The sequence below is a fragment of the Sinocyclocheilus anshuiensis genome, unplaced genomic scaffold (assembly GCF_001515605.1).
Source record: "Sinocyclocheilus anshuiensis isolate Anshui unplaced genomic scaffold, SAMN03320099.WGS_v1.1 scaffold454, whole genome shotgun sequence".
NCBI classification, from domain to species: Eukaryota; Metazoa; Chordata; class Actinopteri; order Cypriniformes; family Cyprinidae; genus Sinocyclocheilus; species Sinocyclocheilus anshuiensis.
In genome coordinates, this window is record NW_015548217.1 from 2,986,957 (window position 1) to 3,012,493 (window position 25,537).

Below are 25,537 nucleotides of genomic sequence, written 5' to 3' on the forward strand. Positions count from 1 at the left end.
TTTTCAAAACGGTTTTGTCAGCATCCATTTATTTTTCTAGTCGTCAGTTGACGTTACTATCCAGTAGAGGGCGGCAGTGTAATACAGATCACGAGGAGCCAATGACAGGTTTAGATCAACACCATCTTTAATTGTTGAGACTTCAGTTCATGGAAACCTTCACTTTCAGGTGTTTAGATAGAAAGACCAAACAAAAAGCCCCCAGAGTGACAGATTATGAAGTTCCACCAGAATAGCAAACACTTTTGTACAAACCTGTGACAGTCTTATTTTAATACAATTGCATGAAGCCTTGTTTAATAGTCTCATCTTAAAATATTATCAAAAACCTGAGCTAAAACCACACAATTATGTCTGCATAGTTGTGCATCAAGCGCTAGTCGTGGAAACATGAGTGATCAGAAATTATTGCATGAAAGCCAAAAACTGAATCACAAAAAACTGTCATAGTGAACTGCAACATACAAAGGCTTACTTGTGTGGTTTTCTAAATGAATTGCAACTGGAAAGCAACAGTTCCACATGCTGTAGGATTACATGTGACAGATTGACTGGGAGTGGAAGAATTGCGCATTCTTTTTGGATGGCATAAGAGTTCCCTCCTTGTGGACTAAGAATCGGAAAAATCATTGCTATTCTGCCAAGAATACAAACACATAGTTAAAGTAAATATGCATTGGCATATTTCTATATGATCATTTGCCTAATAACCCATTTTATTTTCCCTTGGGTTATTTTTTGAAAGATTGAGTAGTGTATGGTGGGAGGAGCTGGATACAAACCCCTCTGTTTGGACTGTATTAGGTGTGGATTACCACTGCATGCATAAACAAAGCATAACAAACATGAAGAAAAAAGAATAAACTAGCACAATACAAAATCATGAACATGTGTTTACTACATGAAAACATCTGGCTTCATTCTGTGATCTTATTCATCCAATAAAGCAATGGTATAATTAATCTAGTTTGGGACAACAGGAAATCAAACAATGTTATCAATTCGGCAAAAGGAAATAACCTTCAGATGTAGCCAAAACCAGATACTCTCCATGCAGCATTCCCACGAGTGCAATGGTACTTCACTAATTGTAGTTTACCGTGCTTTAATAATACAATAAGCCCAGTGAAGCCGTGGTTTACAGTGGATTAAACCACGGCTTCACGGGGCTTATTGCTTTTATAAAACGGTTATTCCATATATGTAGCAAGGTTTCACTAAATAAAACAAAGCAAATAAAATGTAATGATATTAATTAAAACATTATTCTTCCGCCAAACAATGTAGTTCCTCAGAAACGGTTGTGGTTGCAACAAAGTGGTTGCCGAGCAACACACAGACATAAACAAAGGTGTAATTTAACACAGCTTCGAACGCAGCTCAGCCAATCAGAATCAAGGACCGGAACTATACGTTTTATAAAGAACGGTATACCATGGTACTATAAAAGTAAATAAATATATAAATAAAAATACCATTTAATACTATTTCAATTGTCAAACAATGTGGTATTAATATGATATTGTGTCGCATATGGCTTAGTATTGAGTAATTTACAAATTAGACAGTCGTTTTGTCTGTTTTTGCTCCACAAATGAAAATAATTCTATTTGGAATAGATACACACAATGGAGGCGTTATTTCAAAACTCAGTGTTTTAAATGAATTGATTGAATGATTCAATGACTCACTGATAAATACAATCACTTGTCGCCACCTGCTGGTGTATTTTGTCTGTTTTTGCTCCACCAATGAAAATAGTCCTAGAAGTCAAAACAGGATCAACTGTTTTACATAGATCAGTGGAATGAATGATTCAATGACTCATTCATAAATACAATCACTTGTTGCCACCTACTGGCATAATATCTCTTGGAAAACAGCTTGGCCAATCGCATTTGATGATGAAATAAAGTACAGTGTAAATATTAATATTTTAAGTGATATCTAATATACATCACTACCATATCATGTAGTAATTTGGATGTTTTTGCTCCACCAGTGAAAATAGTCCCAAAAGCTGAAAGAGGATCAATGGTTAATCAACAAGTTGTCCGTCTCCAAACAAAATAATAGCGTGACTGAATGAATCAGCGTTTTGAATGAATTGATTGATTGAATGAATGATTCAGTGACTCACTCATACAGTCTCTGGCATAATGTTGTAACCTGCAGAAAGGATCACTCACAATCCCTATCACACATCAGAACTCTTGGAAGACTGCTTAGCTAATCAAATTTGAAGATGAATCTATGTGCTGAGTAAATATTCATATTTTATGTGATATCTGATACACACGACTGTCATATTATTAATTAGTATTTTGTCCATTTTTGCTCCACCAATGAAAATAGTCCCAAAAGTCGAAACAGGATCAACCACTGCATTTCTATGAACAAAATAGTTGCGGCATTACATTGATCAATTGATTAAATGATTCAGTGACTCATTCATAAATACAGTCGTTTGTCGCCACCTACTGGCTGAGAGATGTAACCTGCAAGTATCAATGACAGTCAGTCCCCACCAATCAGAACTCTTGGAAAACAGCTCGGCCAATGGAATTCGAGGAGGGAACTGCTGTGTAATTTGTTATATTTCTATTTTTATTTATTTTATTTATTTAGTCATTTATCAGACGCTTTTATCATTTTATCCAAATGAGGACAACAGAAGCAATCAATTGTAGTATTAAAACAACTAAAAACAGATCCAAAACTAAAAGCTAAAAACTTTATAAATACTACCTATACACATTTTAAAAATAAAGAGATTAAATAAAAATGACAAATGCATACAACAGAATTTCAAAACTTAACATTTAATTGAAAAACAAAAAATAAAGCTAAAAACCATTCAAAATATTAAAGAACAAAAGGTAAAAGAGTATAATAATGATTCTAACATAACACTAAGCCAAAAAAAAAAAGTTCATATGTGTATGTACAACCACACACACATACACATATACATATATATATATATATATATATACATACACATTTATAAATTCAATATATATATTATTTAATTTCCATTTAGTTTGTTGAAGTATTAAAATAACTCAAATTAAATCAAACTAAAAACTTAATAAAAGACCTATACAGACATAATAAATTCAGACATAATTTAACTAAAATTAAAATAAATAACAAATACAAATAATACAAATCAAATGACAGTATATAATGACTTATATGATATAAGAAGCATGACTAACATATCAGGTACCGTGTAGTATTTAGCTGGAACTCCAAGGTATTTAAATTTATACCTTGGTTGTACCATCTAAAAACAGTATTATCATGGTAGGTCCCTCTGTAACTTCTGAAAGTGAAATATTGGGTATTTATGAAGACATGCAAGCATGTGTCTGTGACAGTAATGAAGTGTGTCAGTCTCTTGAGCGGTACAGAGAGTTAAAGTCCTCCTCAGACATTCCTATGCAGTGACACCTCTGCAGCAGTTATATTGTGCTGGCTCCGCTGCAGTCTGCTACTGCTGACTGAGAATGAATGACTGAGTCCAATTTAAACGCAACTTTGTTTACGGTTGCTGCGGGACTCTGCAAACTTAACAGTCAATTTCTGAAACCAGGATGAAGTTTCAGTCAGTTTCGCGTGAGGCGGTTTACTGGTGTGACTTGCTGCAACGGTGAGTTGTTTCTCCTGTCCTTGGCACGTGTTTATGTTACGTTTGTAGTGTTAAATCTTGTGTTTATCTGAATTGACTACAGTTGAGCGTCAAAACGACGTGTTAGTTGATAAATTGCGTTGTGGGATTACAACAGTCGGAAATGAATGAAAGAAATAGGCTACAGTGTCTTGCTACTCGCGTGCATTCATTCACCTCAGTTGTTTTTATTTCGTGTATATACTGTGGTATAATATTTAGTTTATAGATGGTACTATCATGAATACCATTGTATTGCTATAGTCTGTACCTGTTTTGCTTGTAAAATCTTCTCCGTGTTTAGGCAGGTGTTAAAGGTTTGACTGTGACAGCGGATGTTTCTATTAAAGACATTTGGTGATGTTTTTGAATCGTGTGTGACATCACGATGATGATCAATTTTTTAAATTGCATGTATGTGAGGAAATATTTCAGCAAAAGGCACGTTCTCCCAAAAGCACAGTGAGACATTTTTCTGTCCCCCCCTTTTCTGCCTCTACAGGCTCCCCCAAGTCTAGTTTGGTGAAGTCAGCTTCTAATGGAAATCCTATGTTGCTCTAGTAAAGTGCTGTGACTGAGCTGACCAGCTCTGTAACCTGATCTTGCACGAGTGATCCTGGGATTTGAGCTCTTTAGGCTGTAACTCATACAATCCATTTTCATTTACCAGCCTGGAAAATGTGAATAGATGGAAAACTCGTCTGCTTCACTTCACATGCCACATTGTTTTTATGAGAACTCGGTGGAGAAAGACTTTGAGGATCAGAAGGGAACTTTTGCTTGGCTGTAAACAAGCCTGTAATCATAGACCTTTGATCAGTTATGACAATACTCAGTATATGACACAATTCTAAGAATTTGAATTTTTTTTGGCATAAAATGCTATGGGTGTGAGTAATCAGAACAGACTGTTTTATGTGTTGTGAGCTTCGTGTTGCTAAACAAGAATGTCTGTCTGAAGACATTACACACCCACAAATGATCAAGATAATTGGACTGTACATTTATTATATCAAACACTTGTTGATTTAGTGTCAACAAGTGTCTTTCCAAGTGTTTAGACATGCCTGCAGTGATCTGTGGATTTCTTTGATTTCTTTTTTTTTTTTTTTTTTACAAATTTCACCCTAAAAGATAAATACATAAAATAATATAAAAAATAAATTTAAACAAGGTGTGAGTAATCAGAACAGACTGTTTTATGTGTTGTGAGCTTCGTGTTGCTAAACAAGAATGTCTGTCTGAAGACATTACACACCCACAAATGATCAAGATAATTGGACTGTACATTTATTATATCAAACACTTGTTGATTTAGTGTCAACAAGTGTCTTTCCAAGTGTTTAGACATGCCTGCAGTGATCTGTGGATTTTTTTGATTTTTTTTTTTTTTTTTTTTTTACAAATTGTCAGCTTGAATCTGTATCTGTGTCTGTAATTAGCTTGTATCAGCTTGTGTCTGTTTTGCCGCTGCTTGTTTAGGGCTTATATAATTTTTATTAGTGTGTCATCTTTTCATTGAGGCCTCAAGGAAAGCAGTCAAAGACTTTTATTTTAGCATTATTTACATACTATTATAGTATTTATTCATATTTTGAATTAGCGTATATATTTTTTAATGTTTATATTTTAATTTAAAGTTTAGTCATTTTTAATATTTCTACTTGGCTTTCATTTATTTAAATTATTTTTATTTTATTTATTTTATGTTATTCTTAGTCATTGTGGTGCATTAACTTGTACTTATTTCATATGTCTGCAAGGGCCACATTTCTAATTTTCATTTGACAGTTTTTAAGTTCAATTTGTACATCTAATAGGCTATTTATTTTTTATTTTAGCTTCATTTCATTTTATGAAAACAGTTTTTAAAGTTTTGGTTCTAGATAAAGGCTAGAATAGCCTACACTACATGTAGCCCAAATTATTTCCCCGATTTACAGTCTGGATGAGTCAGTGCTAGTTGCCAAAATTCACAGTAGCCCCTCACTGCAGAACACAAGATCCAGGGGGCAGGGTTGGATCCACATCTAGGGGGTGGAGATTGGTAGGTTTAGGGATCAGAGGGTGGAGACGGGTAGGTTTAGGTATACGTAAGGTGGGAGGAAGTTGGATCTGGATCTAACCACGCCCCCTGGATCTTGTGTTCTGCAGTGAGGACCATCTCAAAATTCATGGCCAGTCTACAGATTTTTGGAAGTCAGAGTTGACCGATTTCACATAAAATTATATCCTGTATGATGGATCAGATTTTTTTAGCTTCAGATTATGAATTCGTTTAGTCATTGATATCAACTATGTTTGATATTTTGAGCCAATTTTAGAACACATACATATGTTGTCATGCATTTCCTATTAGCGAGGCACATGCTCCGTGTGAGTTTGTTTGTGTTCAGAATGACTTGGAAGTCTGGTAGTGTGTGATCCTCAGTCTATAGTGTACAATGCCCAGTTTTTCTCCGTAACCATTCACAAAGTCGCCAAATGTATGATGCCTAATGTTTTAAAATATGAACCGATTTCAAAACATTAGGTGTCATACACTTGCCAACTTTGTAAACTTGCCTTTGTACACTTGCCGACTTTGTTCCAGCCTTAACTGCAGTAACATTGGTCAGTCAGAGATCAACAACAATTAACTTAGTTCCATTTATGTTGGCTGTTAGCTTAGATTACCTTAATCTGAATTGATCCTGCATGTATGTTGTCGTTGATGGCATTGCTTACCCGTCCCGCACATAAACTTTGTTTTATTGAGATGAACTGTTCCAAGTCTGGATGAGGCTTTGCTCCAGTAGCTGCCTGTTGCACGGGAACAGAATCAAGCTAGCACAGATAATTTGTTTGTGCTGGCTTCAGAAAAGAAGGGGAGAAAGGAGGGGGTGCGGAGGTGGATTTGGGGAGGTGGGAATTCCCGTAATTTCCAAACATTACAATGGCCTCATGCCTCAACAGACATTCATCCCCACCCTCCTTTCTGGAGGCACGATATGCTGCCTCTTTATTGCTACAGTTCATAGTTTAGATAAGTAAGAGGTGTCTTTGACAAGTTCAGGTATTTAGGGCACAAATGCATGTAACACCCACTGCAGGCAGGCTGACATAATCAGATACGTCAGTCGTTGGCACATGACCATGACATCAATAAGGATAACAGGAAATGACCATGACAGATTGGATGCAATCCTCATAATGTAACATATACAAATAAAGGCTTGCAGTACTTCTAGGCTTTAACAATTTTTAGAAGAACTATAATTAGTTGTGTTTGCTAAGAGAAGCATCACTATCACCGTTACGTATTAAACCCCTTTTTGACCAGTATGCAACCCGAACACCCATCAGCCGCTTAACAACTGGCCAGAATGTGAAATAAAAAAAACAACATTTTTTTCCATCACTTCATAGTCAGGCTACCTCATGAAGTCATGTGAATATATGACATATATTCATAGAGACAAGGGTGTGTCTGGTTTATCTGTTATGTGATCTCATTCCACAGCAGGCAGGAATGCATATGTTAGGTGCTTTAGTAATGTTGGAGAATGTATTCTGGGTGCAGATAAAGACAAAACATGTTAAGTGGCTTCTGATACAATAGCAGTACTCATCTTCTGTCCCAAACACAGGTATTGTTTAACTCATTCCAAATCAGACGATAGTTCTGAATGGAAAACAAAAGAAAGGGATAACATTATTCACACATATTATTTATTTCGGCTAAAGCTATGAAAATTAGAGCTGCACAATTCTGGATAAATTGAGAATCAGGATTCTCCCACGATTCTGAACTAAACAAAATAATGTATGACAAAATATTAATTGCTGCAGTCTATTTAAAAGTGTTAAATTAAAGGTAAGTTTACCCCAAAATGAAAATTATGTCATTAATTATTCACCCTTATGTCGTTCCAAACCCGTAAGACTTTCGTTCATCTTCGGAACACAAATTAAGATATTTTTGATGAAATCTGAGAGCTCTGGCCGTCCCATAGACAGCAACGCAACTGTAATGTTCCCAGGTCCAGAAACATAGCAAGAACATCAGTAAAACAGTCCATGTGACATCAGTGGCTCAACTTCAATTTTGTGAAGCTACGAGAATACTTTTTTGTGCTCAAAGAAAAGAAAAAAACACACTTTATTCAACAGTTCTTCTCCCCGAGTTACCCTCTTCCGCCATTTTGGGGAGTACGCAATTTCATTTGCTTGCTGTCTATGCAGGGTCAGAGAGCTTTCAGATTTCATCAAAAATATCTTAATTTGTGTTCCGAAGATTCGGGTTTGAAACGACATAAGGGTGAGTGATTTTTGGGTGAACTAACCATTTAATTTGAATTATTAAACATTTTAATATATATATAAATATTTACACGATGCAATCGATCGACACAAACGTTATTTGAAGCGCCAGTTACTTTCAAAAGACGACTTGCTCTATTTTGATACCATAGACATCAATGTTTATATCCGAACTATAAACTTTTATCCCAGTATTTCTGTGAAAATATGAATGACTGTAAGACAGAAATAATACTGTGTAGTTGAAAAGACTGTTTGTGAAGCTGTTTCTTACTTAAACATGGTAACTGTCTGCTCTCTTTGTCACCGGCAGCGCGAACGCTGATTCGAATGTTCCAGTATGATTTTTTCAAAGGTTTAATAGACACAGGTGAATCGTTGCCAGAAATTAGATCACGTGGTTGTTTGAATCGAGATTGTGATCTTTTAACAATTACTCGTGCAGCTCTAATGAAAATGCATTTGCTTTCAGATTTAAAAATGGTTTGATGACGACTGTTTATTGGCAAATGCCACTTGCATGTCTCATGAGTAAATAATGACCGAATTTTCTATTTAGGTGAACTGTTCCCTAATTTTAGGTGTATAAATCTATGGACATGAATGACACCACAAATCATGAATCTTCTTGCGGAGAGTGTGCTATTACTTTTCTAAGTGATTTAGCGTACGAGTTCCCCGGCAGATGATAAAACAGGAACAGAAATCCTATAAGCTTGTTTCGAAGGAGGTGCCAGAGCCAGAACATTCTAGCAACACCCTAGCAACCACCCAGAACATTTGATCTAATAACCGCTTAAAGGAACACTCCACTATTTTTGAAAATAGGCTCATTTTCCAACTCCCCTAGAGTTAAACAGTTGAGTATTACCGCTTTCGAATCCATTCAGCTGATCATGGTACGGCAGCAAAGTTCCTTGATTATTACGCCGGAATGAGAGTATAGTTCCTAGCCATATCGGTCTAGAAAATCGCAACTTTTCATTTTCTGTCGGTCTTAGTACACGATGTAACTACAGAAGAATAAAGTTTTAAATAGGAAAAATATAGAAACTCTTTGGTCATTTTTGAGCGAGATGCTAACGGTCTAATCAGATTCAATGATCTATGCTAAGCTACAGCTAAAAGTGCTACGCCAGACCCGGAGATCGGCTTTATGGATTCGAAAACGGTAAAACTCAACTGTTTAACTCTAGGGGAGTTGGAAAATGAGCCTATTTTCAAAAATAGTGGAGTGTTCCTTTAAAACACCTTAGCAATACCCTTGGATCCACCAATCACATCCCTTATTTTAAGCAGTGGCCAATGTAATAGTTGCTCAGTTTTGCACCACTTTTTTTCCACCACCACTTTTTTTTAAGAAAATATAAAAATGTAGTGTTTGTAGAAAGTCAGCGTTGATTGTTTTATTCAGCCTGAGAAATACATTGTCCCTACACAATATTAGCATTGTTATAGTGTCTTTGACACTCTTCCCTTTCACCAAGCCCATGTCTGATTACAATCACTCAAGTGCTGAGTTATGAAAGAAGAACTCCTCACTGTGCTAGCGCAGTGATTTATTGTTGACTGTGTGGGTGTGGGAACTGAGCCATGTTTGAAGACTGACTGGCTGAATTCACCCTGAATCAATTCAGCGAATGCCCCCCTTTAATCTCATTCGTCCGACCCCCTCTAAGCGAGGCTTTACATTCCAGAGACCCGTGCGTTTTGTATAGGACTGGGGGGGCTGTGAGATTTTGGACAGCTGTGTGATTTCCTGAGAGGGAGATATTATTGAGTGGATGTGAATGTTCATTTCGTGCTGTCAAAATGTACATCCTGTCCTTGAAATATTTCTTCAGTGTTTTAAACATTCGGTTGTGGGTGAAGTGCAGTTTTAACAACTTTCCCAGATAGCACCTAGTAAGACACAAAACAGCTTGGCTCTGATAAGGATTGAGAAATTTTCTAGCCTTGCCCAGGCCAAGTAAAACCAGTGTGTTGAGTTACAGTATGTTTATGTTCTTGCTCTTGCATTGTCATATTTCTTCATTCATTCTGAAAACATTTTCAGGTCACTTAAAATACTGCGTGGCAAGAGATGTTGTTTATTGAAATTGTTTATTTATTTTTTTGTTGCTTCCTCTCTCGTCTAGAGTTCTGAGGCCCTGAGGTCTTGGGAGAAGAGGGTAAATTTGGGAGGGGTGAAAAAACTGAGAAGACGCAGCCGTCACTTTCTATGGCAGTCATCCTGAAGCTTCCACTTTAGACAGACCCGTTCTCTGATCCCAAGGCCATCATCTTAGGAGTAGTTTGCCAGAAGCTTGTCCTCGGTGTAAGTTGAGCAAGGAGGATCTGTCAACAGGTGCCTAGTGATATGAGGGTTCGTGTGGCGAAACAGGTGCATATTGACTTCATGAGCTCCATGGCCTCCGACAGGGCCTCCGCTGTGCTGGGAGTGAAGAGCCTCGGTAAGGAGACTTCGGCGAATAATGGAGATGCTCTCATATCCGTGAACTACGGCTTGCCTGAGAACGAATCCCCTCGGTTTTCATTCGAGACTTCAGAGGGGGACTCACCATGCACAAAGTGCAGAATGCGGAAGTCTTTGGATACTAGGTCTAGAAGTTTGGATTGCTTAGACGAGACTTACAGGTCCAAAAGCTGCAGCTGTGGGGCTGCAAGGCACGGGGAGGAAGGGTTGTACGTGTGCCAGATGTGTGGGTTTTGCGATCCAGTGGAAAGCGAAGAAGGCTGCCCGGAGAATAGCTTTCCTCCTAGAAGCTGGGGAACGGTGCCCCAGCAGATGAAAGCAGAAGGGTTTTCTTCTGATGTTACTTGCCTTGCTGGAGAGCGGCCAACATTGAGTGGCTCGGATGACGAACTGTGCCAGATGGAACTCGTAATCGGCCAAAACATGGAGAGCCTGCCGTTCTGCGGGCTGGATTTGAGGCGAAACAGTGTGCCTGTATCCTCACCACAAGGGCCTCAATGCACCAATGGCTGCGGCACTGCCGTGAATAACAAAATGCGTGACAGAACGGACTTTGTATGTGCCGTGTGCCATAAAAATGGCTTCTCTAGTTTGGAAAGGCTCAACAGGAAAAGCAAACCCATGTGCTCTCAGGGCAGATGCCTTAAGAGGTCCACGCCATTCAGGTTGTCTGTACCTGACTGTAGTGACAGCGAGGGCTCTGTGTCCGATAGCGAGTTTGTGCATAACAAGAAAGAGCGCTCTACTGTCCTGGTCAGGAGGTACCTCAAGAACAACCAGAAGATCAAAAAGACAGTGTGCACCGGCACCAGAGCTATAGTGAGGACTCTACCCACCGGCTGCATCTCTGACAGGGTCTGGGAGTCTGTTTGTGGGAAAACATGCCACCTTGGTGATGAGGCGAGAGGATACAGCAGAGCTCTTCAGGCCATCCAGCTGCAGGTTTCCAGGGCCCTTCTCACATACCCAGGGGTCAGGTTTGCCGAGGTAAGGTCAATTTCTCTTCTCACGGTATGAATGCTTCCTTTATGAACTGCTGGTTATTCAGGTGTTACGTTAAAGCTCTATGAATGTGCTTCTCTCACAGTTGGTGCCACAGTTCCTGCACTGAATGTTTGTGTTGTATCTCATGTTTTGAAATAAGAATTAACCCTGCATTCTTAGCTTGATTCTTGGGTGCATAATTAGTGGTTCTTGCTATTGCAATTGCTCATACTGTATGTATAGTTCTGCAATCTTTCTGCATGTTCAAAACCCCTAACTATTAAACCATTTGTGCTACAGGCATGAATAATACCTCAAATCATGTGGCTTGTTGAGGAGAGTTATGATATTGCTATTACCAAGTGATGAGGCTTGTGTTTTTTCCTGGCTGACTTAACCGAATAAAAAAGTACCCTAGACTCAAGAAGGGACACTTGTAAAGTGTTTGGGTTGTTTGCTAGGTGCATATCTATGCAGCCATCTAGCAAACAACATGAACACTCAATGCCCTAGACACTACCCAGAACACTCTAATTATGTGCTATTGAAGTGTTCTAGGTGGTTTTTGCTGCAATACCACATAAAGCATTACAGCTGCCCTTCAAACAAATCCTTAAAAAAATGCATTTCAAATCCTGCCATTGTTTTATAAATTACCTACATCTATCATTTCTGATATGAGACATGTACTGAAAGAAACAAACTTAAATTTAAGAATGAAATTAAGTCAGATCTACTTAACTAAGTTTAATGTAAAATTAACAAAGAGAATAAGTAAATTTAACTTGGCCAGTGATAGTTTGAGCAATTTCTACTTAATAATTTGAAGTTTACTCTGCAATACTCAAGTTCATTTTACTAAATCTTTTTTGTACTAAACTTTACTCTATAACAGTGTCGCACTGAAAAAGCCATGCTATTAAAGCATTTTTTTCACTTAGAAACATCTAAGTAAACTAGGTAGTAGACAGCTAGTTACACTTTCTAAGATATGTCTACAGAATATATTGAACCCCAGATGTCGCAAAACAGCAAGTTACTAAACCTTCAAACTTTAATTTCTACAAGCTTGAATTGAGTAATGATATAGAATGTACTCTTTTTTTTTTTTTTTTCCCCCTGAACTAAATTATTTAATGTAGAAATTACATTTGTTTTTCCATAGTATTTACTTCACCGCAGAATAATTGTTATCAGTGTGGGATAATCATGGAACAGAGGTTTTAAAGGCTACAACAGGATCTGCATGTTCATGGGTTTAAATGTAAAACTTACATTATTTTGAAATTAGTTTATTCCATTACTACATTTTATTGAAACTTGCCATTTGTTAACTAAGCCTAACCTAGTTTCTGCTAATGGAAAACAGGAAATTACTGTTGATTTTTGACATGATGTGGAACATCCCAGACGTCTTTATTATCTGTCAGCCTTTTGTTCATATTCCTTGGTTTCTATATTATATAACTTGTTTGCTGTTGTACATTTCAGACTTCTTTTCCAATTTTTATTTTCAGTGAATTCAACTAGACCATGAAATATTTAATACAATGTGTCATTTATTTTTTACTCATTTAGCGGATGCTTTTATCCACAGTAAATTACAAATGAGAAATAGCACAACCAATTTATTGTACAGGGTAATGATATTAGCAGTGCTGCAATACCAAATTGCAAGAGTAAACCGCAGTGAAGCATTTTTTCATGGCAATTCTGTCATTTTTCGTGGTAATTGAAATGGTTCCAGTCTATTTAACAAATGGACACCGGCCAGCACTTAATTTTGCCCGTAATTTGATGAATTACGGGCAAAATAGGAGGAGATCTTTCTTTCCAAGGAAATTCCTTATCCTGGAGCTCACAAAGCTCAAGTTGGTGCAAGATACAGAAACATTTCAGCTTGAGGTTTTTCTGACAGATGATTTAGTGGGCGACTGCTGTCTGTTTAAGCAGAACTTCAGATCTATTATGCAGCATATTATGCCTGCGCTTAGGCAGACGTTTTACTAGTAGACTTGTAAAAAGCACTGCTTGTTGTGTTAAGGGCCGTTCCAGTGCTGTCTGGTTTCTCCCGCTGGCTGGGACAGTGGAACCCTCTGTTTCAGAGCGTGCAGCGGTTCTCGCTATACACTAGCTTAAGACATTAAGACTTTATTGCCCCTTTGAGGCACTAAACCCCTGCCTCCTTCACCTTTTTATTCATTTCTTATAGGTGCAAAATGAGTTCACTGAGTCTAAGCATGTAGAAATACGTGTGCTGTAGTCATTGCTACTCCAGAAACCAAACCATTTTGTGTTCCACTGATCTGTTATCGGTGTATTGCTTTGGACCCACGTGTGCTGTAGTCATTGCTACTCCAGAAACCAAACCGTTTTGTGTTCCACTGATCTGTTATCGGTGTATTGCTTTGGACCCACAATATCAGTCTCAACGGCAATGTGGTTTTAGACTGAACCACGGTGGAGAGTGGCCCAGCATTGTCTGATATTAGAAAAAAGGAAGGGTTAAAAAGAGGAAAAGTGGATAGAGAAAGCCAGCCTGATTCTCTTTTGGTGGTTCAATAATATTGCATCAGGATTCTCTAGAGAACTGAAGTCTAATATGGAAAGCGCATACACATCCCTGAGGACTTATGCTGGTGGTGACATGAAGCACGTCCTGTGGTTTCATTACGCCATAATTTATGGATTGCTTTATTAGGCCACTCTTTTAATAACACTGTCTTTAGTGTTAGTGATGTTATTTTATTGTCCAGATTTGAATATGAATTGGCATTTGAAGTACTTTGGAACTTTGTGTTTTGTATTCTGGTGTAAGTCATTTTTTACATGTCAGCTATATATAGATATATACACACTATAGTAATTTTGAGGGATGAAATGAGGGCTTGTTTGCGCAATTGCATATTTCTTTCAGTTTTTTTTTTAAATTTCTTGATGTTAGGTTTGTAATTGCTTTATCTGCAGATTTTCCCATTCTCTGGCTGCCACAGAGAATGACGGGAAATATACTTTTGTTGCGCAAGCCTGTCACCTCATAAATGGGTTAAAGGAGCAGTATTTCATTGGAAAGCTTTATAGCGCTTCTTTATGAACAGTACACAAAATACATACAAACAAATTGTACCGCCACAATGAACATGTAATTATGACCACTTACAAAGCCAGGACTCAAAGTTTTAAAAAACCTGCAACTCTTCATCTTCAGATGTGAGACTGCTGGGGTCAAGCGGCGAGCATGTAATTCAGAAAGTTTCCCATGTGATATTTGCCTGTCCATCTGGACTTTAAAAGAAATGACAGACTGCTCCTTCTAATTAAGCTGAGCTTGTTCTTTTAATGTGTTCTTAAGCTTTTACTGGTGTTTGCGCACGGCCTCAAATGTTGACACTTGAGCAAAGAGCTTCCCACTCAGGAGTGTGTTTTTAAGGCAGGCCTTTACATGGCATCCAAGAGGCATCTGCTAATCGTCTCCGTTTGTGATTATAGCAGCAGTAGGGAGGAAGTGCAGAGTTGAAACTCTGACCTCCCCTGGCCTTGACCCCTTCTCTCGATGGACACCACAGAGGAGTCAGACAAGCTTATGAGATTGCAAGTAGGGGACAGTAACCACAGTGTTGTTTGTGGTTTATACGACAGCCATGAGATTATACATGGCTTGTGCTTGTTTTTCATATGAATGTTTAAATGGCCCCTACAAAAGAAAGAAAGTCGTACGGGTTTAGAATGACCAGAAAATAAAAACAGATTTTCACTTTGCATGAACTATTCATTAAAAATGATGTTTGGGTTGGTGTGAAACGAGAGAATATGTTGAAAATGGAATTTACTACAGCCCTCTGTGGTATTAAAGGAAATGCGCCACATCGGGGTTGCCTGCCCCGCCACAGGAAGATAAACACTGCCTTGTGATTGGCTGATTAGCACCTGATGGAATGAACAGCAGGGCCAGAGATCTTTTATTTATTATTATTATAATTATGCAATTCAATTAAAGTATAGCGCTTTTCACAATACAAATCGTTGCGAAGCAGCTTTACAGAAAATTGTAAGTTTCTAATCTGAATGATCTTCTCTTGATAATCTTTAACCAGTTCGTTTGTCTACAAGGACACTAAAATCAGACTTCCCAGTGCTTATGTTACACAAGGCTGTGAAATTACAATTTATGAGAGCACATTTACTTATTGCCTCGCTCTGCTTGCTTAGCTGTAAAGCTGCATTTGCATTACAGTGTCATAAAAGAAAAAAAAAACAGCATTCGGTCATGTTGGACGGATATGCCATTGGAAAAAAATAGCTTATTGCTGGTAAAAGGCCTCTATGAATCAAAACAATGGAGCTGTCATCATGTAGTAAGTGTTGCTACTTTTTCCCCCCAGATATAAAAAAACCCACGATGATATGGTTAACAAACAAGTGACAAAATGATACACCTCGACTCATTCCTCTCATTCTTGGCAAAGCAAACCAGCCTCATAGTTATTTCTCTCATAGACAGAAACCACCTAGAGAGTCTCGCAATTCACAGCCCAAACCACATCATATCCTGACTCAGACCTTGGAGAGACTGGCAGGTAGTGATAAGACCTGTCTAACTCTCACTAGCACACTGATGTCAGTGAGCAGAGCGGCCATCTACACGCCAAACAAAACACAGGACGAGGCTAGGGGGAGGGGCACGGTGGCCATGATACCGCACACAAAGTGCCTTGTGTTTCTGAGAACTCAGGACACACAATGAGCCATTTAGAGGAGTTTCTTCTACACTTCATTCTCATAAAATCAAGGGCTGCAAAGCGGGTGTTCGTGAACACTCTTCTGAAACCTAAATTGACAAATTTGACACTATACGGTCTCATGGACTTCACACACAGCGACCATATCAAAGCTGCAAGTTCATATCAACTGCACTATTTAATACAGGTCAATATTTACTCAAAATTCTTAGGAACCTCAATCGCTCAGTTGTAGAACCGTTATCAGCCAATGCGGATAATCAGCCTTATTATGGATAATTTGTTAGGCAGATGTATGATGTATCACTACTTTGAACCTTGAACTGTGTCAGTGAAGCAACCAGGAGTTCAAAGCGGTTTTGTATTTGATAGACTAAAGTTCCTAAATCAAATGACTTTGCTAAATAGCTCTAGTCTGTTGAAACAGAAATGGACAGAACAGTCAACAGGGAAGCAGGTGCTTATGAGAAGAGCTCTCAGAAATATCTTGTTGGTGGGCTTTGCTCAAACTCAATGTTTGATTAGCTCTTGTAGAAGTGGAAGGGATTCTGGGTACAAAACACACCTGGCCATGGTCTGAATTATACTGTCTGTACAAATGTGTAGCTGAAAAGCTGCAGAAGTCAACATAACTTAAAATCATTTTCAATTTTGTTTCTGTTGCCTCAATGAATCATTTCCATTTTTAGTTGTTGACAACATAAGTTTTGTTAGTGGATAGTGGCAGCTTCATTAATTTCTTTCTTAATCTCTATATTAAAGGGGTCATATGATGCGATTTTAAATTTGTCCTTTCTCTTTGAAGTGTTATAAGCTCTTGCTGCATAAAGAAGATCTGTAAAGTTGCAAAGATTAAAGTCTCAAATCCAAAGATATATTCTTTATAAAAGTTAAGAGTCAACTACGCCCTCCTAAAACGGCTCGTTCTAACACGCCCCCACGTCTACGTCACGATGTGGGAAGATTTGCATAACGCCGCCCAAATGTTCACGCAAAGAAAGAAGGCGTAACTTTTATTCTCGCTGTAGTATTGTTGTTGCCGCCGTCGCCGTGTCGTGAAGTATTTGAAAATACTTCTTAAATATGGTCATATACATACACAAATGCAAGGGAAAGCAAACAAGCTTGATATATATACCTAACTCTTAGGTCAAATGCAAGGCAACATATTCAGTGACATCCTTATACCAGCAAAAACATTGAGATAATGTTCTAATTATTAAATCGAGTAACTTGGATTTCATTGAAATATCTGAAGGCAAATGAGTGACTCATCTTACGGCACAGCTAATTCACTCTAAACTGCAAGTAAACAAGTTTTCCTATTGATGGTGTTCAGACTGAAATGCTCTAATCTTGATTGATGGTGGTTATCCCATCCTGTCCTCCTGAGTGTTTTGTCTTAACCTGTTGTTTGTATTGTCCTCAGAGGTTTGCCGGCAGTTGAGGGTGTTACTCTGGGAAGGTGTGGTTTGCTGTTGTCTGCCAGGAATGTGCATGGCAGGCTGCTTTCAGTCCCAGCTGGACCAACAGCTCTGATTTTAGGCTGCTGATACAGACTGTTGCTCCACTGAAAGACAATAGTGTGTCTTTTCTAGCTTTTGTCGTGCTACGTGCTGTCTGATCCGTTTTTCCATGTTTTTTTTTCTTTTCTCAAAGGTCAGATGAATGTGTCAAACACTGTCAAATGATACATAATAGATTATAGCAGAACCAATATATTGTGTGTAATAGTGGATGTCTTGGATTCATGAATTCCTCCAGTGGGGCTGTCAAATTATTTTTCGAATTTCAAAAATTCATCTAATTTAAAAGAAAAATCTACATCTACAATTTTAGGTGTGCGTTAAGGAGGCAGCCTTATCAGTGGCACACGAGATGCGATGACGATGTAAGTGTCATTGCATTATAATGTTTTTGTTAGCCTATCCAGTTGAAGCCACTAGATGCGGCGCTGCTGCATTGTTAATTACAAATATTGGGGGAAAAGAGAACATCAATGCGGATCTAGTTTACATCAAAACTGAAACCAAGCCGTTCACACAGAACGCATGTTTCGCGCATTTTCTAGAGGGACACCTATCACCGTTGCACTCGCGTCTCGCACAAAAGAACTGCATGTTTAGAAAGCCATGTAAAATTAATGCAAGTTTAACTTTGAAAAAACATATCTGGAGACTTTATGGCGGGGGATTTTTCCCCATCCCACTGCAACTCATGTTTTTAAATGAAAAATGTACTCCGTGCGATTGGCCCTTTGTATTAAACTATGAATACATACATGATGCTGTTTTGTTTATAGTTGTTTAAGCAACTTAATTAATTATAATTGGGTTATAAACATTTTCACAGATAGTCTTTGTATCTTATGCTTTGAATAAATGTGCATTAGTAATATTTTGCTCGATGCGCCCTCTTGTGACCTCAGGAGAGAAGCCAAAAGCGTTTTTTCACCCTAACAGAAATTATGCATTTTAAGTTAGAATATAATTCGAAGTTTGGTAATATTTAAGTACAAAATTCGAGTTTAGTTTTTCAGCCATTTTGACAGCCCTATCCTCCAGCAGGCTGGGAAAATAGATGGAAATCAAGTTGAACATGTTTGTTGTCATGTTCTCAGGAGGGTAAGCAATCCCAGCGGTGAACTGTGTGTGTGTCATGAAAAACAAACACCCAGAAAGGCCAAAGGCGCATGCTTTCCACTGCAGGGAGAGTACATTCTCTTTCACCAAACCTTACTGTTTGTGAGCCAGTATTTCATCTCATTCTGTCTTTGTAAACTGACTTGGTATATATTGTATGTAGTATATTTCCACAGCAGTAAAATATTGCATAAAATTATATTTTCCATTAAGAATTGGAATGTTTACATCATAAAAAAAACAAGTTATCATCATCGTCAGATCTGTACGGTGAAAAAAGTATAATGTACTGTATACATAATTATATATTATTTAAATATAATTGTACATATAAGTAATCATTTATATTATATATTTTAATTAATTCAATGTAAATGATATATTAAAAATATATAGAATTTTATATAAAATGTAATATGTTATTGTAATGTATCCAGTGTAATGTAGTAAAATTATTGTTTTACAGTATTGAGAATATAAACGCCAAGATAAAATGTTGAGTGGTAATTTCTTGGTGAAAATTTGTTTAATTGTCATGAAAAAAAAATCCTATATACAAAATATTATTTTTTGGTATTTTTCGTTATATTCTTTTTTTATAATAATTTTTTTGGCTTAAATCTGAGTACTTATTTAGGCCCAGGTAGTGTTTTTTTATTTTTCTATAAATACTGTATTGTTCTGTGTTCATAACTTTTATTACTGTCAACCTCTGATCTTAGCATTCATCTGACTGAACCTTTATGATGTGGTTGCTGATTTCTGCCCCCTAGTGTGGACCTGTGATAACATGATTCCTAAAAAAACTCATTTATGTGTAGTATTTGGGGAAAAAAAAAATGTTGCAACATCTAATCTTTGTACTCTGATGTATCCGGTAGAAAGTCACACCAGTGTTGTTTCTCAGCATTGCTGTCATGTACAATTGACACAGAACAGTCACACACCTCATCCAATGTCAACACGCAATTGTGATGCACATTTCCGCTAATGAATGTCTGTACGTTGCATGTTCTCCATACCATTCATTTACTACAAGTAAACAGTCTGGAAACATGTCCTCATTCTTTATTATTTCTACATTTTTCAGTAATAGAGTGCTGTAGTGATGGTGTATTTTTGTAGGCCAATCCGGAGGGTTTCATCACCCTGGTTCCCTCGTCAAAAACCCAATAGGTTTTTTTTGTTTTTGATTATTGCAAAACATAAGCTCTGTGACCAACAAAAGTTTATGATTCTTACAAGTTTTGTTCATCATGATGACCTTCACAAATGAACACGACATTTATGAACATTGAAGCCTAAATGCTGTTGACAGAAGTAAAAGGCTAAACATTGGCTTTAAAGTTTAAACGAACCAAACCACAGTCGCATGACTTCAATATCCTCACCATTAAGTTTCTGACAACTCTCTTTCTGTCCTATAACCAAGTTTAAGTTTGCAAGAGTATAATTATGAACAATGAAGCTGTGAAAGCAACTAGTGAGTAGATGAGTTCGCATGTGTGATGACTTTTAAAAATAATTGAAATAATGCTTCATTATTTTTAAATAGCTTAAACACAGACCTTGTTAACCAAAAACCCATTCAAACACCCCACTGACTTTAGGAAGATGGAAGTGAAAGTGCTAATATGATAACTTGATTTCAGGTGAATTCTGGGATGTTTTCTGTACAGTACTGAAGAAGTTCACATGTATGCTGAACACTCCTTCAATAGCTGCTCCAACGTAGCCATTAAATAACTTAATTTTTTGTTGCATTGGAAATAATGAATCACTAGAATCATCACATTAATTCAGTCCACTGTGTCTGGATCTGCTGGATCTAAACTATAGGTAACAGATCAATGATCTCCATGAGCTGTGCCACTTGGAGGCAGTGTTCTACAACTCCATTAACTGGCAGTGCTCTGAACCTAGAGAGAATATTCTAGGTCTTTCTGCTTTGTTCATGTATTGTGAGACAGCTACCGCTTGTGAAATGAACTCTTGTCACTTACTCACCAAACGCTCAGGAAATCATGATTGCTAGTTTGCCATTCATTTAATCCTTGTCCCCCTGAAGGAGTTCAGAGTGCTACTTGACGTCCTTTTGCCATGTTACCTAATCAGACGGTCATTAAGAACATAATTTTAGAGGTCATGTAGGCCGATTCTTTCTTTAAAATTCAACAGGAGCATCTGCATTAATGGCATGGATTCAGCTAAAATGTAAGGTTACAGTATCTCCCTTTATTTTTTGCTCACATTGTGTTTGTAACCCCCGCTGTCTTGCAGGGAGATTCACTTGAGGTCTCTGCTTATAAGGTTGATATGGCAACGGCAGGCAGCGTTCGTTAATGACAGGGATCACGCCGCAATGAAACGCACAGGTTCTGCCGTGGCACAGCCTAATTAGATAATTACACAAACAAGAGTTGTAGTCTGTCGAATGAAGGGTTGAGCGGCAGAAAATGTGCAGGTACATAAAAGATAAGATAATGTTGTCATGTGACTAGTGCGCCCATTGTTTATTTGAAAAGGTAAATATTGTTTAAAAGTTAAATATTAATATAAATATATCCAGGTTGAATTTAAAATATAATGAAATAATTGTAAAAAAAAATAAATTATAATATGATATATAGTGTAATAAAATGATAAAAAGTTAAATAATTTTTGTCCATTTCTGTCATTGCTCAAACTCTAATTGGTTTAATGCTGCTAATAAAAGCATTTGTGACAAAGCAAATAATAGAGAATGACTTGTTTACAGCATTTAGATTAGCTTGACCAACTGAAAAGCAATCAGAACGCACTGCAAATAATGTATTATATAACTGTAATTTTCATAAACAAATCAATTTTATTTCAACCTATATTTTTGTCTAACACTTGGAGTCATTACAGCTTGAAACACTGCTTGCCTTTCATTCCTTTTTACTTTCTTTTTCGGTCCAGTCTCACATCCTTGGTTGTAAGAGCACTAGTGAATTTATGTGGGCAGCTGCTAATTTGCATGGCTTTTGAATATATTTGATCATTTCGTGTTGGCCCGTGACACTTGGCTGCTTTTGATTGCTCTTACTCGAAGTGTAAGTGCATTATGTTTCACGTGTTCTCGTTTGGCATCTGCATTCATGCGTTTACAGGCACGATCTGATTATATGCTACAAATGCCTTAAGAATGAAAGCAGGATTAGAAATCACTTCAGCAAGAGTTGCCTGCCAAGCAAATAAACAGGAATGTAAATATGAAGTCAGTGCAGTTGTCGTTTGTCATCGGGATAGTCTGCTTGAAGACGTTTCTCCTGTGTAAGATTGTATTTGTTTCATTACCTCCATTACCACGGCCCATTTGCCTCATATCCAAATAAGGGGAATCGAACACGAACCAAGACATGGTCCCCTCGGTCTTACTTAAACTGCTAGCTCGCTCTATGTCCCCCTCTCTCTCTCTCTCTCTCTCTCTCTCTCTCTCTCTCTCTCTCTCTCTCTCTTTCTCTCTTCCTTTGGCATCTGTATTCTATGAGGAAGAATGAAAAGACACTACTCATTATTAGGGAACGTGGTTGACGATGCATCACCTGGCCCGAATGGGAATTTTTGGAAACAGTAAGTTGTTCGAGGTTTTTTTTCCCTTAAATATACTGTACTTTTCAAAAGTTTGGAAACAATGGTTTTTAAATGTTTTTGATGAAGTCTCTTATGCTTTACCAATGCTGCATTTATTTGCTCAAATATGCAGTACATTATTATGCATTATTACAATTTAAAATAACTGTTTTCTATTTGAATATATTATAAAATGTAATTTTATATGTGATGCAAAGCATAATTACTCCAGTTTTCAGTGTCACGTGATCCTTCAGAAATCATTCTAATATGCTGATTTGTTGCTCAATTATTATTGATGCTTAATAATGGCTCTTATTATCAATGTTATTATTATCATGTGCTGCTATTGTACTATTGTGGTTTTTCAGGATTCTTTGAAAGAATTTATTTGAAATGGAAACTTTTGTAACATCATTATAAGTTTTTACTCTGATCAATTTAATGCATATTTGCAGTATAATACCAGTAATTTCTATTAAAAACAATCACACGCATACCCCAAACATTTGAATGGAAGTATATCATGGTTTTTGCATAAATATTAGGTAGAACAACTCTTTGACATAATAATAAGAAATGTTTCGTGAGCAGCAAATCAGCTTATTAGAATGATTTCTGAAGGATCATGTGACACTGAAAACTGGAGTAATTATGCTTTGCATCACATATAAATTACATTTTATAATATATTGCAATAAAAAAGCAATTGTAATACTATTTCGCAATATTAGTGTTTTTGCTGAGCACGTAAATGCAGCACTGGTGAGCATAAGAGACTTCATTAAAAACATTTCAAAACGGCAATATTTCCAAATTTTTGTAAGTATTATATATATTGAATATACCTTGGATTTTGGATGATCACACGAGTGCTTTTGTTTTAAGTGTCTAGTTTGGAGTTTAGTATTTAGGCATTGTACTTCTGCTTGTGCTTTGTTATAATTCAAGTTAGTAACATGATCTTTCTGTCGTGAGGCTGCAGAACAGGGTTTGGAGTGAAAGTTTCAGTGTGACATCATGAGAAACAGGATGAGATAACAGCATCCCGCAGAGAACCTCATTTCTCCCTAATAAGTTCCAGCTTCACTCGGTCACTGTGTGCTTGTAGCTTTATAGTGCTGGAGGAAATTCAGATGTTCGCTGCTCTTAACCCTTCTGTTTTTACCCAGAGGCCCCTTTAATATCTCAAAAAGCATACTTAACGTTTGAAGCATCAGGATGATGCGGCATGACTTTTCCTAATCTTACGAGAATGGCTTATAGCAAAATGTCAAGTTGATAACATTAATCACACATCTACTTGGTGTCTCTGCAATCCCGGCTGTATCCATCCACTCCTAAAAGTTATTTAATTTGATTTATGCATTGTATATCAGTCCATGTGCATGTGCGTGACTAATTTGTGGACAACCAGAGGCATAAAACTGTAATGATATCTAAAAGGTTTTAAATAGGTCAGAGGATCATGCTAATAGAACTTAATGAGAAAATTAGAGGTTAATTTCAAAATTACTTTTATTATTAATCTCAAAGGGATAGTTTGCCCAGAAATGAAAGTTCTGTCATCATTTACTCACCATTGTCAAGTGATTGAGCTCCAATTTTGTTGGGTTCCCAGTGTTCTTTAAAATATATTAAATAATTAAAGACTTTTTTGGTCATATTCACAGTTATATGCAGGATGCAATTTGCATTGAAATGTAAACCTGGTCAGCTGCTTAGATTGTGGATTAGATATATAATAGTTGGCAAAAATTGTAAAACTAATAAAAATAATCAATGATAAAAAAGGCATTTCATTTGCCTAATGTTCAGAAATGCGCAAGAATATAGGGAGTACAAAATGCAGAGTATGTTACAAGGCAAACACATTTAGAAAGTCATCGGAAAAGGTTTTGTAATTGAAAGCAGAATTGTCATATTAGGGTTAACTATCCCTTGAAAGTCAGTCTCAGCAGAACCCGAGGGTTAAAATGGACTTTTGCACTGCCTTTTCAGCTGGAGTATAAACATACAGTACAAATAGTGTCTGATCTCTGGCTCTCTCTTCTAGTGTTTGCCTCATGCACAGTCTTTGCGTACACGTGCTGCAAGCGCACAGCCAAACACACAAATGCACAAGCCAGGGAACTGAGATAAGTGATCGGAGAGGGCATCCTGGGGTTTGTTGAGACGTCCCAATGTGAAATTCAACAGGAGATTATGAAGCGCTCGAGCCCCACCTCTCTCTGCTGTGTGCCAGAACAGCATCAAATCCTCCTAAGACATCAGGGTCATTGAATGCTCCTTAACGGCCTGAACCTGCCTCCAGGCTTACAGCAGCCCAGTGGCCACATCCACGCTAAATCTCGCATGTGACTCTTACACAAGAAAAGCTGCGGTGGACTTAGTTTTTAGGGGCCCAGGGATCAATCGAAGGTTCTGAGGTGGATTTGCAAGGAGTTCAGTGAGTAACCTAACGGTTTTTTAGACATTTCTGCTTGATATGCATATTTAGTTGGAGAATGTAACTTCTAATGTCTGCTTATTTCTGTCAGTCAGAGTTTATTATTAACCGTAGGCTGAATAGGAAAGCGACATGGATTGTTGAAGGTTCACTATTGAAATGTAAAAATCCGTTAACAAATCTGCAAGATTTTCAATTTAGACGTCATCTCCATTTAGTTGAGTCTTGAGATTTGAATAGGTTCACGCTGAGCTCTAAATGTGAGGGAGACTATCAGCAATCATTGTTAAGTGTGCAGTTTGCTGAACAGATTTAGGGTCCCCCTGTGGTTCAGTTGAATTGTGGGAACTGGCCTCTCTATTGTCACTCAGTGGTGCTGCTCAGAGCCGTTTACTGTCTCTGTATGTGTCTGACAATAATGAAGCATTTTTGGGGTCTTATGGGTGTCAGACGTAAGCAGCTCTAGCATGATGGGCTTTGTTTCTCAGTATGGCAACAGCGGTGAAGTGATGGACGGTCCATTCCCAGCATTCCTTATCAGAGGTTAAGAGGTTAACTGTAGATTCCATTTTTCATTGCTTGCATCAGATGGGTGTAACAAATCTTAAAGGGGTCATATGATGTTGCTAAAAAGAACATTATTTTGTGTATTTGGTGTAATGAAATGTGTTTATG

General features: G+C 37.4%; 1 protein-coding gene across 1 annotated transcript in view; it reads left to right on the forward strand.

Moving 5' to 3' along the window:
• Positions 1–3,453: 3,453 nt before the first annotated feature.
• LOC107653923 (1-phosphatidylinositol 4,5-bisphosphate phosphodiesterase epsilon-1-like) overlaps positions 3,454–25,537 on the forward strand; it is a 77,821-nt gene continuing 55,737 nt past the window's right edge. The window contains exons 1-2 of the mRNA XM_016440784.1: positions 3,454–3,655; positions 10,114–11,438. Coding sequence (XP_016296270.1) covers positions 10,335–11,438 — 1,104 coding nt within the window. The 5' untranslated portion in view covers positions 3,454–3,655; positions 10,114–10,334. The remainder of the gene's footprint in view (positions 3,656–10,113; positions 11,439–25,537) is intronic.